Source organism: Gossypium hirsutum, chromosome A05 (genome assembly GCF_007990345.1).
Source record: "Gossypium hirsutum isolate 1008001.06 chromosome A05, Gossypium_hirsutum_v2.1, whole genome shotgun sequence".
Classification (NCBI taxonomy): Eukaryota; Viridiplantae; Streptophyta; class Magnoliopsida; order Malvales; family Malvaceae; genus Gossypium; species Gossypium hirsutum.
The window spans coordinates 16917631-16936909 of NC_053428.1; the positions used below are offsets into that span (position 1 = coordinate 16917631).

Here is a 19279-nt window from a genome sequence, read left to right on the forward strand (position 1 = left end):
TCACTCGCTCACTAGAGCTTCAAATCCCCTTATGTTCATGTTTTTTTTAACTGAAAGAAGATTTATAATTGAATATGTTCTATTTTATTTAAATGGTGAATCCTGACGTTAACATAAAAATGCTACCTAAAACTTGATTGGGGGGCATGCAGGGCAATATTGCGAACACATGAAGTATATGATTATGTTATCCCTATCCAGTGCTCCAATTGTGCAGAAACCCATACTGACCACTTTTATTAAAAGTGATTAAGACTAAAATAGCTTATTAAAGTAACCTTAATTACCATATCTTCAAAACGATCACCAGGGCCACCATTTTCTTCAGCGACAAGCTTCCATTAATAATACCACTTCGAATGCACCAAATTTTTCTCAGAGAACTCCTGTTGTGATAGGAACAAGAGGAACTGTGGGATCACTACTCCAGTAGGAAATCGAGTACTTTACCAAGTTCGAGTCAGAGGGACGAGGGAGCTTTGCCCTTTGGACGTCTCGTGGACAAATAGTGGAAAAGGATTGCAGGAGTGGTCATTCAAGACCTAGTTTCTGGCCGGAAACGGAAGATGTGGCAGCGGATTCCGACCAGCGACCAAGCCTATGTTGCAGATAGATATGAATCAGCTAAAGAAGATTCCTCGTTTCAGTTACAGGATCCTTAAAAATGACGTGTATAACTTTCAGGTTTAGTCATGTTGGAGGCAGCCTCTTAAGTTGGATTTTTAGGAACCCACCCTTCAAGCCCAGAGCTTCAACTTCTCTTCGTAAAATCAAAACCCATGGTTACTCTTTTTCTTAGAGACACAATCATGTTGAACTGCGGCACAGAACCTTGGAGGTTCCCCTATGTATGGTTTCGTTATCTTTCATGCACAATCTTTGAATTGTATATGCTGATATACTTACAAAATGAAAAACACCCTTTGCTCTGCTTGGTCTTGCTTTCAACTGCTAATCTAATCAGCTCCCGACTTTATGAAAAATATTCAAATCACTTAATTTGAGAAAAGGGAATGAGATCCATGTCAAGATTTTGTATTCTTTTTACAGGTATCTTTGACATTTGAGGAATTCTGAAATATGATGTTCAGATAATGCCATAACAGCTCCAATTGGCCGCCTTCTTTTTGTTACTTTCTCTGCCTCTCAATATCGCTTGCTGCAATTGCAAGAACTTGATAATTGATAAAGACCCTTTACAGGGTACTTCTCTTCATGTAGGGAATCGCCATCACCATCAACTTCTGCCGGTCCTTAAATAATGGCTCTGCTTGCGGGTTAAAAGATTAATTTAAATTGACCATACATGATTGATCGATTGATCGAGTTGTTAAAATATTAATTATATAAAATATAATTAATTTATATAAAACTATTTTAAATTTATATTAGTGTGAATGAATCCTTACTAGTAATAAGTAAGAGATGATTAATATGATGAGTTTTTTAGCTAAGCAATGAAACAATAACATTAGATGTAACTTAAAATCGAATTTAAAAAAATTAATCTTTATAAATCATAAAATAAACTTAAAAGATATCTTAATTCTGAAACATGAAGTTCTGTTACCAAAAACAATTGATTATGAAATCCATATAAATACTAAAGTAACCAAGTTTTATAATTCGCTGCCACTTCATTTCATACATGCGAGCATAAAAATGTTAATAGCTATAAACCATACTTTACAAATTATAAAAGTGTTTATAGGTCATGCCTAAAACTACCTATAACTCCTCCCCAATTTTTAAACAAGAGGATAATGTGTTTCAACGCACTTAAATCTAAGGGTGAGCAAAATCAGATTCGATTCGAAAAACTCGATAAAAAATTCAAATTTTAAATTAAATAGTTCGAGTTATTTGAGTTAATCAAGTCATTTGGATCAATTCGAATAAAAAATTAAGTTTTTTGATTTAACTCGAATATGAATTACATAATTTGAGTTATCCGAAAATCCGAATAAGAAAAGACAAAACTACGTAGTTTTGATAAATGTTTACTTTATTAAAAGTTAAAATTCAAAATAATTAAGTTAAAAGGTAAAACTACGTCATTTTGATAAATGTTTGCTCATTAAGTTAAAAGACTAAATCATTATATTGTTCATGTAGTTAAATAATCTTGTACTTCATCTACTAGTTAAATAATCGGTCCATCTAAACACAACATTAAGTATAAATAATAGGATTCATTAACTTGACTCGATTTGACTTGAAATTTTTGACTCGATTCGATTCGATTCGAAAAAATTTCAAATTGAGTTCGGTTGCTAAAATAAGATTTGTCAACTCGACTAACTCGAAAATTTTTTACTCGATACGACTCGACTCGATCGAATACTCACCCCTACTCAAATCTATATCTTTTTACACTGATAATAATGTTGATGTCAACTGAGCAAAGACTCTATCGACATCAAACGATATAATTATATCCTATATTTTATTTTAAATCATATACTAAATATATTTTATAACTTAAATTCATTTCTTAATTTTTTTAATTCTTATTTTTAGAACACTTAATTTTTTTATTTTACCAAACACAAATTAAATTAAATTAAAATTAAAAAATATAAATTCAAACCCCAAAGCCAGGCGAACTGGATTGAGCAGAGCGGACCACCCGCCAATACATTGCTGATCCTTGTTCGGCATTTCCAATGTGATTTGTTCGGCATTGCTGATCCTTTTGAATTATGATAAGATAAAATAACGTGCTTCATTAATTGTAGCCTTCTCTTTTTATATGTATACAGACGTGAATTTTCGTAGCCAATCAACCACGTCTAGAGGCTTACGTGGATAGCAAAGGCCAAGGGTTCCAAAGAAATCAATTTCTTTAAATATGTTCATTATTTCATAAAATATAAACAGTTTAATGCCTTAACAGCACAACACTAGATATGACATCAGTTTTATAAAAGGAAACTGTATATATAATGGCAACAATCATACAAGATAAAAGAATTTAATGAGATTTTGGTGACGGGACATCGGATTATCTTTTAAAAAAAATTGAAATGGTATTGGTAGGGAGTCCACAAGCTTTTCAACAGTAAAAATATTGTATCTAAACTGATTAGGTTCAGTTTTATCTTTTGAATTTTGTTTTTTAATTTCCAGAAGAATTCACCATGTCACTAAAGAATATTCTAGTAAAATTTATGTCTTTATATTAATATTAGTGAATAAAAATAATACCATTTAAACTACCTATCTTAATAAGTGAGACTTTCATAAATTCTATAAATTTAATTAAACTCTCCTCAAAGTCGAAGAATAAAATTTGAAGATATAAACATCTTTAAACATAATATTTTCATTGTTAAATGATTGGTCGACTCTTAATAAACTACATTTTAAATTTTTTTTAAAAAAATTCCATGTTTTCTCAATAGGCATCATATGCAAATTTAATCCCTCATCCTTTTATTATGATATAAAAACAGAAGGTTGTCAGAAGAAAACACAAACTATTATGCAACTGTTTAGTTGAACATCTCATCCCATATATAATTACTGTAATATAAAAAGAGAAAATCTAATAAAACAACACTTATTGCCAAAAGAGATGATAAAACCGAACACGATAGAGCCTTGTTTGTATTAATAAAATAAATAAATAAATTGGAAAGTGGGGGAAATTCAGAAGACACCGCCAAAACCGACCATGGGCCATTGGACACGTCATCGATAGGGCGCAGTGAAGAAACTTCGCGTCACAAGCTGTTAACGTAGTACTTCCCGGTTCTCACTTCTCCATGATTGTGGGACCCCAACTCTCGGGGAATCTCTTACGGCATATCCCATCTACCACACCTGTTATCCTCTCACTTGCTTGGCCTTTCCCTTTTATATCATCCCATTCTCATCTCTGGTTCTCCATTAATTTTAATCAATAATTCTGTGATTTGGAATTTAAATATTTTAAAATTATATATCCAATTAGATGCTAATAATTGAACAAATGTTCCCAAAAAGCACTCCTAATCACAATATTAATATTTCAATCCTTCGTCATCTTAATTATGTTGTTATTTATTAAAATTTTCATTTGATATACATTTTAAAAAGTTTTAGTGTATATTTTTCTTCAATTTTAAGGGTTTAGAAAATATTATAAGTCATAATAGTAGTAGCAATTATATAAAAACTTTATTATTTAAAAAATTATAAAACCATTACAATAGAATAAATTTAATGGTGGAATATGTACTTAAATTCAATTATAATAATCAAATGAGAATATAAAATGATCATTAATAATATTAGAATAAAAATTTTATATAATCAACATTTTGGATTGTTTGAGCTTTATGAAATTATTAAAATTGTGTTAAGTTACAATTTCAATATTATTTTTTATACTTTTAAATTTTAAAATTTTAGTTTTGACTAAATGTAATAATTAAATATGTCTGGTTAAATTTTACTATTAATTATGTAATATGTGTAAAGTTATAGATTTAGTCCATATTCGTTAACTAAATCATTATTAACCACTATATTTTCTAAATTTTAAAATTTTAATCTCAATGAAAATGAAAATCATAAAGTCCATTGACAATTTTTCAAGTAATATACAAAAATAGTAAACTGACATGATAAAACACATGTGATAGTATATTTGTCGCATTAAAATTAAAAAATAATAAAATTTAACTTAATAAATTTAATAACTATTATTTGATCAAAACTAAAATTTTAAAAGTGCATGAATTAAAAATAACTAAATTAAAACATAAAAATTAAATCCATATAGAATTTAACCTTCAATAAAATGTAGGTTGAGTAGAAATCAAACTACACCTTTTGTAAGAAAAGGTCAACTCCCTAACGATTTTCTTCTTCCTAATTTAAGTGTATGTACTTTTATTATTATTATTTATAAATATGTAAATAAGACATTACGCTGTGCATCGTGATTTAACTTTTTTTCTCTTTAAAGAATAATCACTATCAATACTACATTGGTGAGAAAATGTAAAAGAGTTTTCATATTTATACATTTTTTAAATAATTTTATTATAAATTTTGATCATATATGTTATTTTTTATATAATATTTAGAATTATCTATAGCTCATTCCCAACTCATAAATAAGAGTATAATACGCTTCAGCACACTCGAACTCACATATTCCTGCATTAACAATAATATCTATGCTAATCGAATTAAAACTCAATCAATATTTATATTTATATTTTTAAATAAATGATATTTATGAAGGATAAAAAAATCAAGGGTGCTCTCAACAAAAAAAAATCAAGGTTATTTTTTAAAACAATGGTAGATTTTTTGAGGAGAGTTGCTTTTAATGCTAATATTTTTACAGATATTTTTAAGGAAAAAACATTTGCATTAATATTGTTTTACAATTTTTCATAATTTTTTCTATAATCTTCTAATAATTTAATTATTATATTTAATTATATATATAAATCATATAAGTTTGAAGTAAATAATTTTTTTGACTATTTGTTTTATATAATCAACCATTAAATATGTATTAATATGGACAATATTTTATATCGATATGATAAAAATATTATATCGATTTGAAACTTTACATGCATAATAAATACAATTATATTGTCAAATTCAACTGTTATTTAAAATATCAATTGCTAAAAAAATTAGAAAAATGCGTCAAACCATTTTAATTTTACATTGTAAGCTGATTCCATCCATTTTTTAAGTGATAAGTTATTTTATTTGAATATATATTATATATTTTAAAAATTGCGTTTAAAATATTTATTATTTTTAAAAAAATTAATATTATGTCAATTAAGTTGTAGTTCAATTGGCATCGGCATTGTTGCTAGTACATGAAGATGTAGGTTCGAGTGTGCAGAATTGTATTATCGTCCTATTCAAGAGTTGAAAAGAGACTATGGGTAATTTTAAGCATTATATAAAAAAAAGAACAAATATGATAAGAACCTATGATAAAATTAATGTTAAAAATAATATTATTTAATTAAATTAGTGCTGGATTAATTTATAATATTAATTAAATCAAAATTTTTATACTTGTAATAAATTATTTAACAATTGAATTAATTTTTGAAATACTTAAAATCTGATCATGGTATACGAGTAATAAAAGATGAAACAATAACTTAGGCGTTATGATTGAATTTTCTTTTATGTATGATTAGAATTAAAATGATATTTATATCACTAATGATTTCTTTTTGGTGAATTATAAAAGAAGAGCAAAGCTCTGATAATAACATGATTAATATGACTCAAACGCAAATTACATTTGAGACGATAAATACATTGACCATCTGGTCAACACACGGGTTCATCATTTAATACTTAAATTACATAATTTTAAATTTTATTTTTTTCTTGATAAAAAGATATTATTTTTAATATTACAATGATAAGAAATCATTTGAGTTGTTATTAATTTTTTATATTTATTAAAAATATTGTTTTATCAACATGGCTTCTCCAAAATTAACATGAAACAGGAAATATATAAAAAAATGGAAATATGTTTGGACACCATAAATTAAAAATATTATTTATGTACCATTAATATTAACTTTTTTTATATAAATCACGGCTCGACCTGTTTGAACCATAAACACCTCACCAACAAAAGGGAAGATGAAAGAGAGGAAAAAAAATAAAATAATGAAAAGCAAAATTGGAAATTGCAACTACCACGAACTCGTAGAAGCTTAGGTGGGAGTTGAGAAGGGAAGAGAAGGCAAAAGAGCGGCCCAATAAAGCCATAAAAAACGATAATAATAATAAAAAGGTTTTCACAGTTTTATTGCTAATAATTACAGAAATTAGGATTAGCTCCATCGCTTTGGACCGACGGGTAGATTTATTTAATCAAAAAAAGAAAAGAAAAGAAAAGAAAAGGGCCTCTCTCTTCCTATCTGTCTCTCACAGTTGGAGTCATTGGTGTCCTCGGCTTTTCAAAGTTTTTCATTTCTCTTTCAGCTCTTTTTGTTTTTAGGTTTTCTTCGATTCGTGTTTGGCTGAGGCGGGTTTTGTTTTTCCCGGGAAAGCTCGGGGAATTAAGAGAAAATGGTTAGAATGACGAAAATGCCACTGAACTTAACTTCTATTGAGCTTCCAGCTCTGGTGTCCGACTGGTGGGACGAGATCAATGAGTCCACTAAGTGGCAGGATGGCATCTTCTACACTCTCTGCGCCGCTTATGCCCTAGTTTCCTCCGTTGCTCTGGTCATCCTTCTATTCCTTTTTTTTAAAAAATTATTTTTCAAGTTTTTTTTTGTAAGTTTTTGTTTGATTCACTGAACTTTTCGATTTTGATTTTGTATGGATCAGTGCTTAGTAGAAGCCCTGTTCTTCGAGTTTATTTTTATTTTCATGTTAGTACTTTCCAATATTTTAGGATTCAAACTGATTTAGTTTGTTTAGTTAGTAGTGACATTTTATCACTAGCTATTCTTTTCACACAAATTTAATATAGAATTAAAGCTTTTAAAGTTAATTTTACTACGTATTTTATTGTTAATGATTTCAATTTCGAGAAATTTATTCCCAGTACTGGGATATGAGATTAGTTTGTATGTGAAAGTTGCTGTTTGTAATGTGCAGATACAATTAGTAAGGATTGAATTGAGAGTGCCCGAATATGGTTGGACGACACAGAAAGTTTCCATCTAATGAACTTCATTGTTAATGGAGGTAATATTCAAAGTCCTCAAAACATATGTAGTGTTTTCTATTACTGTTATTAGGATTTAGGATTTTAGTTTGATTATTTGATCTTGAATTTTGTTGTTGTTGCAGTGCGTGCAATTGTGTTTGGATTTCACAGACAAGTATTTGTATTGTATCCCAAGGTTAGTTTGCTATAGGATCCAGAGATATTGGTTCATTTCTGACACAAAGTTTGCATTGCATTTCCAAATGTGATAACATTTCATATTTGGGAATAAATTCGTTTCACTCTTTCTGCTTCACAATCTAGGCCTATTGTTTGAGTTTCTCATACAAATTAAGGTTTCTTGGGTAGCATAAGGAGAATAAAGGAGGATTCTATTTTGAGAGAACAAGGAGTATATAACTAGCAAGTTGTAATGATCCAATTAAGACAAGAGTTTTATAATACTAACGTGAGCATTACTTCTTGAACTAGGTCCTCACATATATGTTGTTGGATCTTCCGGGCCTTCTGTTTTTCTCCACATACACATTACTTGTCCTGTTTTGGGCCGAGATTTACCATCAGGCAAGAACCTATTCGTAATTGCTTTTGTGAAATGATGTGTCAAACTTTGTTTCTCCATGATATAAGATCAATATACCGGGTTACAAACTCATGTACTCGGTTCTTTCTTGTACTCTTGTGAGGAACTGTGCCATTTTACCTTTCCATTATGAGCAGGCTAGAAGCTTACCAACGGACAAACTCAGAATCTTTTATGTGTCAATCAATGCTGTTATTTACTTTATACAGGTGCGCTCCAACTTGCATTATCTTGTCTGTTTACTCAGTATTACCATCATTAGTACTAGGCTAATCTGTGAGGGAAGTGATTATATCTGTTTACTTATTTCTCTGTTGAGTTTTTATCTCAAGTTTCCTGCCACTCTTGCTATGACATGTACTTAAATGTGTGAGTGAAGTTAAAAAATGATATTTTGACTTCAGGTCTGTGTGTGGGTATACCTCTGGATAGATGACAACAGTGTGGTGGATTTCATTGGAAAAATATTTATTGCTGGTAAGTGTTACAGTGAATTATCAATCCATGTTCACTAGGTTTATCCCTGGGTATTAGTTTTTCTTTTTTTCCCCTTAATGAAAATCTTATGCACATTAAGTCTTACTATTATTTTTTAACATTGCCCCTTATTTTCTATATTCTTTTCTCCAGTGGTGTCATTTATAGCTGCATTAGGATTCTTGTTGTATGGAGGAAGGTAATTATGGTTTGCTTACACAAAATTTATTGATATTGAATTATAGTGAGCTTCTAAGTATGACCAAATCCTACTTACTCAATTCCTTGCAGATTATTTTTCATGCTAAGACGATTCCCTATTGAATCGAAAGGAAGAAGGAAGAAGCTTCACGAGGTATTTTCCTTCCTTTATTAAATAACAATTCAATTTCAGTATAAGCCTGACATAGCATAAGTTTAACGTGCATTTCTATGTTCTAATCTCATGGTTTCTAAAATGGCCATCATGCTGTAAGATGTTCTCGACATTACTATTGTTTATGGATGTGTTATTTGTTTGTAGGTTGGATCTGTTACGGCCATTTGTTTCACCTGCTTCCTTATTAGGTGCTTTGTGGTAAGTTTTTCTTTCTTGACCAAACTTTGTTGTAGGTTTTCAAGCTATGTAATTTATTGCTTGACCGAGAATGTTGCACTTTAAACTATTACTTGTTTGATAAATCTCTTGTATGTAACTCATGCTGCAGTCTCTCTGTTCTCAACAGATGACAGTTTATTTGATTATTACATCCTGAGGCAAACTGATAATCTGAACTCACAAATATGCATGAATTTAGACTTGCTACATCCTTCACCTGAGAGAGTACCTCTGGGAGATTTAATTTGTATAGTATACTTTTTAAATTAAAATGAGGTAAAATGACTAAACAATATTTTCCGAGCGAAAATTGCATACTTCATTCTGAGTTTTAATTCCACTTCTTTCTCTTCCCTTTGAACTGAAAGAAAACTTGAAACTTTAAAGAAAACTTGAACCTTTCCTCGAGTTTTTTGTTTTCTTGAAATTCTTGCTAATAATAAGAGACAAGGAAATAGGTAGTTTGCATTTGGCTAAATGCTCCCAGGAATTGGTGTATAGCTGAATGTAAGAAGATATTGATTTGCCCACTGGATATAGAGAGAAGAGAGGCATGAGGCTAGGCTTGACAACAGTCAAATGCCAAAACTCTTTCCATCAACCATTTAGAAACAATAATATTCTGCTGCTGATTTCATTTAGTTGCTCAACGTTTCCCTACTGCTTTATGTGCTCCTTTAACTAATTTCTCTGCATACAGGTGGTTTTATCTGCCTTTGATGCAGATGCGTCACTGGATGTTTTGGACCATCCAGTACTGAACTTGATCTATTACACGGTATTTAATGAACCCATTTCTCTCATGTCTTATTTGTCTCTCTTATATTCTCCTAAGCATGTAATTTCTATTGATCAAATTACAGCTGGTTGAGATCCTACCTTCGGCTCTAGTGCTGTATATCTTGCGTAAATTGCCTCCAAAGAGAGTATCCGCTCAGTATCACCCAATCCGTTAGTCGGAATGCATCTTTGTTCGTAGAATTGTTTATTCCCGTAGGAAAACAAAAAAAGATGGTTTTGGCATGTTTCAAGAGGGCTAGTTAAATTTCCAGTTGAGTGAGGGAATCAGAGCCAGGAGAACTGGAATGGTTGCTGATGCATGCAAAAATTTTTTAATTTTGTATGTGACATAGCTGTTTTGGAGCTTTCTTAAGGGGAGATCTTCGTTGATTTCTTCATTCGTTATGTGATCGAAGAGTTGGTTTATCTGACGCTTTGCGCATTATTGGTTGACAATTGAGAATTTAGTAGGGGTTTCCAAAAAAAAAAAAATCAGAGTTTAGTAGTTGTTTCATCGGTTTGCTTATTGGAAAATGAAGATGAACATGATTTGTGTTGGGCATGCACGCCTTTGTTTAATGTATAACTTTTGTCATAAGCAAGACATTATTGTTAGCTCTACTAGCAGAAGCTTGTTGAAGGGAGAGTTTGAAAATAAAATAAAAAAAATTCATTTTCTGCCACAATCTGTGAAACTGGTGCTCTTTTTTTCGTAATTTATGTTCCGACTTAAAGTCTTAGAAAAGAAACGAATAGTTTTCTTTTTCGTGAAAAATAAGAAACGAATAAATTTCATTTTCTTTTGTTTAAATATGATTGAATTTTCTGTTGATGCCTTGGCCTTGGGTATAATTGACTGTTGACAGTGTAATACTAGTAGGTTTTGATTCACTTGTTTATTTTATTCACACAATATTATTATATCAAATGATTTTTTTTAGATGACAAGTACGACCAACGCCATTTGAATAGTCAACCATTATAATTTGAATATATCTTAATCAAATCATAATAGAATTTATATAAAGTGTAATTTAATTTGAGATTTCAATAATAATATTAATATGATATTGAAATTAATTACATGGTACTTGCATTTGGTTTTAAAGTTTAATTTCGTATGTAGATTAATTGATATTATGTGATCCAATGGATGTTTGACACGTGTACTCTAGAAAAAAAATATAGGTACTTTATTGGGATAAAAAATTGAAGTACCAAATTGGAAAAAAATACCTCAAGTATCCAATTGCAAGAATTTAGGTACCAAAGTGAATGTTAAAACTAAACTCAAGTAGGACAAAAAAATATAGGTATCAAATTGATTATTGAAACCAAACGTAGGTACCAAATGATTTATCAACCCATTTTTATACAATCAAAGACATTCCAATAGAGGGATGTTAAATGTTAACACTAAGGTGTCACTTTTAGGCATTTGCTCCTCGAGTTATTGGCGCCAATAATTAAAAGAGTTAATATGTAATTTGCCCCTTGAACTTGTCTAAAAGTGCTCAAGTGATGCTAGAGTTTTTTTTTTTTTACTTAGTTGGTACTTAAACTTGTATTCTGTCACATAGGTTGGTACTTCTACACTAGCATCGTTAGTTTGTACTGAAGTGATATTGATTGCCAATCTTATATCGACACGTGATGACCTCTCAGTATGATACATGACAAACATAAATTAAAAAAATAAAAATCTTTTTAAAAATATAAATTAATTTAAAATGTATAATTTTTTGGACAAGTTTAAGTATCAATTAGATACTTTTGGACAAGTTCAAGTACCAACTAAATACTTTTGGACAAGTTCATAGGGCAAACTCCATGTTAATTCAAAAAAAATTAACACTATAAGCAAATTGGGACAATGTGTATGACAAAATATTAGTCCAGGTACCAATTTGATACAAAAAAAAAAGTTAGGCGTCGACTAGGTACTTTGATACGACCCGCCCCCAGGAACGGCTATTGTTTCAGCCTACGAGCGAGGCTCGTCATTTTTACAAGCGGGACGTAGCTCAATTTTATTTTTATGGAGCTTCACGGACTTACTTTACTTCTTGAAACTCAATTATATTCTATCTTCTTCTCGTCTATTCTACTTCTTCGTTTACGATCGGGAACTAAACGACTCGGGTTCAACTACTAAACCGAGGTCATATCATACTTTGGCCAAATTCAAGAGGTAAACTACATAATAACCCTAATTAAAATGACATAAATTATAATATATTAAATCTACATATGATCTTTGGTCAAATGTGCAATTTCATACATGAATTTTGATTTGGTGTAATTATACATATAAAACTTTGATTATGGTTCATTTGTAAATATGAAACTTTAATTTTAATTTAATCTTATACTTTTAAAGAAATACATATATCAATTTATTCTTATATTGAATTAATATAATTGTTTGCGTTCGTGACATATAACTGTAAAATGGTGCTACGTCAATAAGGTTGTTAATGGTTTGTTAAATTTAATTTAAATCGAAATATCATATTTAAAATTACATAAAATCAAGGTTCATATATGACATTACACATTAAATCAAAATTCACATGTAGTTCTAATATTTATCTCTATTGGAAACAATGACTTAAATGAAATATATATACATAAAAAATTTATATAGTAAGAATTATTGAATTTTGACTATTTTAACAATTTTAGTTATTTTTTTCCAAAATAAATAAAAATTGATTATAGAAGTGAAATTCGAATCTGATGCTCAATGAGTCAAAAATTTTATTGGCTTAATTTAACCTTTTTATTTATACAAAAAGTTACATAGTTTTGAGCGTGATACAGTATGCATTGATAAATGAATAAATCTTTAAGATTTGCATGGAAGCAGCAGTTAAGAAACAATGTTAAGTGAATATTGATTAGAAGATAAAGAAGAGCTAAGTACACCAGTATTGGACTGTGGTAATTAATGAGCTTTTTTAGTTAATAGGGGCTTAAATTTTTTTTAAGTTCAACAATAAGATCATAATCAAATTTTTAGAGAATGAAAATAAATAAAATTATTCGGGAATTAATTGAGTAGATAGTTATTGGCCAACTCAAAGAATAGTTGAGTAGGATAAAGGTTTATAATTTAAAACAAGGAAAGTAAAACTCTTGAAGAGATCAATGTTGCACTTTGCTTAAGAATGGCGGCCAAAAACTTGAAGGAAAAAAATATACATGGTGGAAAAATGTGTGATGATCGGTTAACGTAGTGAAAAATGTATAAATGGATCTCTTATTGATTTCGACATTTAAATTTTAAAAGAATTTTATGCAGAAACGCAGAGGATGAGTGGAGGATTAGTTAATTATAAATAAACTAATTGATCATGAAAATAGAATTTACGGTTTAGAATTTATTATTATTATTATTATTATTATTATTATTATTATTATTATTATCAAAACTAATATTTTGATGTATTGTAAAACTATGAGATATTTTTATTCAACATTAAGCATGTAAATAGTGAAATTAAGATAAATGTTACATGAAGATAGTTTTTTCTTCCCTTGATATGTACTTGACGAGAAATGAGAAAAATACAAAAGTTAACACTCATAATAATTTTGACTTAATTATTTCATTGACAGGTGGTAGAGCCAGAGAATAAACCATCAGCTGAGGTAAAACATATTTACTATGGATTTAAATATATCTAAGTAGGATCTTTTTTAAAAAATAGATGTGCAGGTAAATTTTGAAATTATGATTAGCTACGTTTACGCATTATGTGAGATTAATGAGTAAAAAAATTTATAAAATGAGATTTTAAAAATTAAAAGCCCTGTTCAAGGTAATGGTGATGGCTAATGAGTATGCTTTGTTTTAGAGTTGCTAATTGTATAGCGAAAGAGATTAGAGGTAGTTTAGATCGATTGATTATTTTTTTTGCTCCACCTATTTTTATGTGACGGATTTTGAAAGTAGATATACATCACGCGCTGTCTACAAAAGTCGTTGTTAATTAAATTTGTCGATCCATCATTGCTTTTAAAAAAACTGCTCCTTTTAAGGAACAATTGCATGCTATTTCAAAGACATTGAAGAAAATGATTAAATTGGTAGATTTATGCTTGAAAGAGAAGTACGAGAGAAGCTTAAGAATATTTAAACAAAATGAAAAAAAAAAGTAAACAATTTTATTTATAGATGACGTCACCTCGTGCTTATGTGGCACGCCACGTAAACTACTTAGTTGACCTGTAATTTAACTGACGGTCCATTCACGTTTCCCGTTAATATTGAACTAATTTTTAAAAAATCATAACGACAAAAGTGTCAATAAAAAAAATAGATTAAACCTGAAGGTATTTCGACAATTATGACTTGGAAAAGAAGTTAAGGTTTGGAGATGTATAGTTGGTGATAGATGCTGAGGAGAAAATTATGGAGTTAGCGCGAAGAGATGAAACATGTTGGTAACTTAGTGGTAGATATTTATTGTTTATTTCTTGTGTGGATTTGTATTAGCTTTGATGCCATAGTTAAATAGTGTTTTGTTGTTTTTAATTTTCAAGAAGTAGATCATTTAGTAAGGTGCTTGTCTTATTTAATAAAATGGATTGTTGGTTAATAGAAGAATTGTAACTTTATTTTATTATTTCTTCTTATAAAAGTTTTGTACATGTTTTCTAAATTAAAAAATAATAATAATTATGTAATTTGATTATATAGGAATTATTAGTAGACTCGAAAAACTGTTTAGCAATAATTCATTTTTATTTTTATTTAAATAATAGAGTGCCAAAGTCCTTATTAACCCTAAATCATGAGTTTTATCGCTAAACAATCCATTCTCCATCCCCCAAGAAAAATAGGAATATGCTATGCTCTACTAATTACTATTTATTACCAATAAAGGCAATGCTATTGGTCTGTGTCATCTACTCGCTCTTTCATTCGCCAGGATTTGTCATTAAACAAAACCCGTAGTATACAGGACAGCCAAACTATTGTCAATTTTACTTCCTGCGCCATCTCGCGTTAATTCCCATTCGTTTCTTCTTTTTGGTTCTTCAAAAACAATATTATTCTCTGTTTCGATCTTGAAGAATCCCCAAATCCCAGAAAATCAAATTAACAATTTTATCGAATTAGCCTTTAAATTATCTTGATTCAATTTTGTTATCGTTGAAATTAAGGAGATCTTTTTTTTGGTAAAAGAGAGGAAAATGGCTCAAGCTGTTGAAGAATGGTATAAGCAGATGCCCATCATCACCCGCTCTTATCTCACAGCTGCCGTAGTTACCACTATCGGTTGCTCTCTCGAAGTATGCCTCTTTTTCATTTTTTGTTGCTTTTATTTTTGTTTTGGTGTTATTTTCCTTTCTGGGCAACAGGATTGATATCGTGCCTTCGATTTTCATTGACTAATTAATGCTTGCTTTTTAATTTATATCCAATTGGGTATGAATAATTTCGTTAGATTTGATCTGTGCTTATCTCATTTTTTTTCTCTAAATTTGGCGACTCCCTATTGGGTTTCCTATATGGTTGTAGCGAAATTTTATTTCTTCAGAAAGTTGGTAAGGAATATGGGCAGGCAAAGCTAACAATTTTTTTGTTCCTCCTTTCTGAGTTTTTTTTTTGTGTATAATGCACAATTGGTTATGATTGGTTTTTCACATCTTGAAATTGAAAAAAAAAATAATTAGAATATATATTTGGGATTGTTATGCTAATCTAATTTACTTTTCTGAATCTTTGCAGATAATATCACCTTATCATCTGTACTTGAACCCTAAGCTCGTGGTTAAGCAGTATCAATTCTGGCGCCTCATTACTAACTTCCTGTACTTCCGCAAGATGGGTAAATTTCATGTGCTTTTACGTCTGAGTGTTATGAAATCTCTGGTTTATTGTTGTGCCGTCAGAACGATGCTGTTTGGTATGTTGTGCTGGTCAGTGTTGTCAAGGGCGCGAGGAACTCTAGGTGACCCTGCTGTGTCCGAAAGGGTCTGAGGCCATAGGCGCGCCTTGACAACATCACTTCATGTTATTGCTAGAGATGTAGAATGTTCTCAATGGAACAAAGAGTTGTTTTTAATGTCTCCCTTCAAATGTTAGTCAAAAGTATTGAAATGCAGTTGTGTTTAGATTTCAGATGATTTTAAAAAGCTTGAACAGAGTACGTGTACGTGTAGCAGTGTACGTAAAAGTGAAGTGACGTATGATTTTTTTTTAAAAAAAGAATAAAGTCCATTGTTCCTATGCCCTCCCTGTTTCCTTTCTTCGTAGAGTACTACACTAATAACGTTAAAACATCTTTAAAAAGAATAATTGATTGCCAGGCATGTATATGTGATAAATTTGAATATGATTGAGGTCAGCATTCTCAAATCATTTAGCATCTTTAACACGGTATCCCTTGATAATGCCAGATTTGGATTTCATGTTTCACATGTTCTTTCTTGCTCGGTACTGCAAGCTTCTTGAAGAGAACTCTTTCAGGGGAAGGACTGCAGATTTCTTTTACATGCTCTTGTTCGGAGCTTCAGTCTTGACTGGCATTGTTCTTGTTGGAGGAATGATACCTTATCTGGCAGCATCATTTGCCAAGATCATATTTCTAAGCAATTCATTGACATTCATGATGGTAATTTTGTCTGCCTTTAATTACATGCAAAATAGTAGTATATGTTTTTTGGAGTCCATTTTGGAAAGCCATCTTATTGTACTACATGTAGGTTTATGTGTGGAGCAAACAGAATCCTTTTATACATATGAGTTTTCTGGGTCTTTTTACCTTTACAGCAGCTTATTTACCCTGGGTGAGTGCTTCTATTCTTTCTATCCTTTTTTTCTTATATTGTTCTTCGAACATGTATTTTCTTTATCAAAGCATTTTCAAGTTTTGACCAAGAAAGAAAAAGTAGCTATGTGGATTGCCCATTGAGCTAAACTCTAAAGTTTACTATTTTATATATGTTTGTGCTGTTGAATATGATTCTACTTCTCATAGTTAAAGAGTGTAATGGCTTCTGTTCCCTGACTTTCAGGTGCTTTTGGGATTCTCTGTCCTTGTTGGTGCTAGTGCTTGGGTGGATCTCCTGGTACGTTTCCCTTCCAGAGCCTGCTTTAACGTCAAAATATTGGGACACTGTTGTATGGGTTTTTTGCATATCTCCGAAATCCTTTGTTATATGTTAAGGGGGCCGAGCTTATATTTATATAATAAAGCATTTTTTTCATACATGCTTACTGCTGGGAAGTTCATAGTGCAAGTCTCGAAAATGTGGGGGGAGTAAGTCGATGGTGGACTGTCAGACTGCCTTATAATTATGTTGTGGTCCTATAAACTGCCACCTGTTCTAGTCTCACTTTGTTTAGTTAGATTCTCACTGCTGTTATGTTCAACTTTTGCGTCTTGTTGGTTAACAATTATAATTATTACTTTTGTGGCGTTTGTTTTTATCGAACTAAATATTTGGTTGATCCAGGGAATGATTGCTGGTCATGCCTACTATTTTCTTGAAGATGTATATCCACAAATGACCGGACGTCGACCCCTAAAAACTCCATCCTTTATTAAAGCGATGTTTGCAGATGAAGCTGTAGTAGTAGCACGGCCAGCAAATGTGAGATTTGCTCCACCCGCAGATGAACTTCACGGAGACTAGTCGGCCCTTGGAAAACTAGAGCAATTTTGGTTGAATTAATCTCTGATAGGAAAGGCCTAAAAAAATGCATGGTTGGCCCCTATTTCTTAGACATGTTCAAGCTTTAACATGCTTAAATTGGTGATTATGGACAACATATATCTTTTGGTAGAATTAGAGGCGTGTATAACTGTATATCTGTTGTTATTGCTTGCACTATATGTGCAGAAATTGGGGATGAAATCTTGTAATTATTACCAGACTCTGCTTTTGGTTGTTATAGAATGCCCTTTCTCATCATCAACCTTTTTGCAACATGGGGAAGTTCTACAAATATAAAATAATTCTGTATATACCACCACCAATTTGTTTCCATATATGAATCGATTGCTATTATATCTTACGAGAATTTCAGCCACTTCCTGTTTTCTTACAATAAGCTCTGGCTCTACTTTAAGATCCTAAGCCAAATTAAATGTGCATATTTATTAGGCTTCATTGAAAATTGAAAATTGAAAATTCAGACTAAAACGTACTTGCTGTTGCCATAATTCACTGAATGAAAGCTACATGCATTATTCACTTGGGTGTATTTCAAAATTCATTGATATTTACGGATTTAAGAATAAATTTTGAATTTTATTTTTGATCTAATGTCTACTATCTATAATCTCTTCTTAAACCTTAAATAAAAAAAAATACAATCAATCATGTTGGAAACCACACACTCACTAATTGAGCTAAGGCTTAACATTAATTATAAATTCTAATTAAAATTACAATTAATGCAAACTGGTATAATGATGATAGAAGAGCACTGAGGTGCAAGTTCCTCTCTATCTAGACTTAAAATGAAAAATATGTATCTATGCAATTTTTCTCAATTAAGTATTAATAGTTAACTCTAATTAAAAATCTAATATATTATAATTTGATTGGTTTAAAATTTTTTTAATTAAAGTTAATGGTGGTAACAAAATAAAGTTTTAAATAACTACTTTAAAAAAATTTAAAACTTAAATGAGATAAATTACGTAATTTGAATATATATTTTTGGTATAAGCGCTTAACAAATATGAATCAAACTAATAGTTAAGCAACGACATGAAAAACAAAAAATGATAACCTAAAACTAAGAGCAATTTTTAACTCCAAATCAAATTTGTACAAATATTTAATCCTACCAATTAAAGGATTTTGATTTCCTAATCTAGTCAACAAGTGACACCGCCTCTAATTCCCTTCCTATATGTGTGTATATATACACATAATATAGCTTCGTTGTATTATTAGATTGCATTGTAGGATTTGTTTTGAGAAACAAGCCTCTTATCAATCTCAAATAAAATCATATTGACGAAGAAAGATGCTAACAATAACATCATAAGGTCTTTTCCAAAAGATATGTTGGCGGAAATTCTCAAGCATGCCGCCTCAAATTCCATCACTGATTTCGTCAACGCCAAGTTAACTTGTAAAGCTTTTCATGGAGCATCAAACTACCATCAAATTTTGGAGAACGTTTCCATGGACATAGTGT

General features: G+C 30.4%; 2 protein-coding genes across 2 annotated transcripts; both read left to right on the top strand.

Annotated features, from left to right (window-relative positions):
• Positions 1–6708: 6708 nt before the first annotated feature.
• On the top strand, positions 6709–10793 carry LOC107958257 (tobamovirus multiplication protein 1). The gene is given in 12 exon segments (XM_016893966.2): positions 6709–7221; positions 7600–7654; positions 7657–7689; positions 7795–7847; positions 8144–8236; positions 8393–8464; positions 8660–8732; positions 8886–8931; positions 9024–9087; positions 9256–9309; positions 10031–10108; positions 10194–10793. Coding segments are annotated over 12 exon segments (873 nt in total). The 5' UTR covers positions 6709–7062; the 3' UTR covers positions 10287–10793.
• Positions 10794–15017: 4224 nt separating this feature from the next.
• On the top strand, positions 15018–18039 carry LOC107958258 (derlin-2.2). The gene is made up of 6 exons (XM_016893968.2): positions 15018–15411; positions 15851–15950; positions 16522–16736; positions 16828–16911; positions 17140–17193; positions 17581–18039. Exons 1-6 carry the CDS (start codon positions 15313–15315, stop codon positions 17758–17760), a joined length of 732 nt encoding a protein of 243 aa, XP_016749457.1. The 5' UTR covers positions 15018–15312; the 3' UTR covers positions 17761–18039.
• The last annotated feature ends 1240 nt before the right edge of the window (positions 18040–19279 follow it).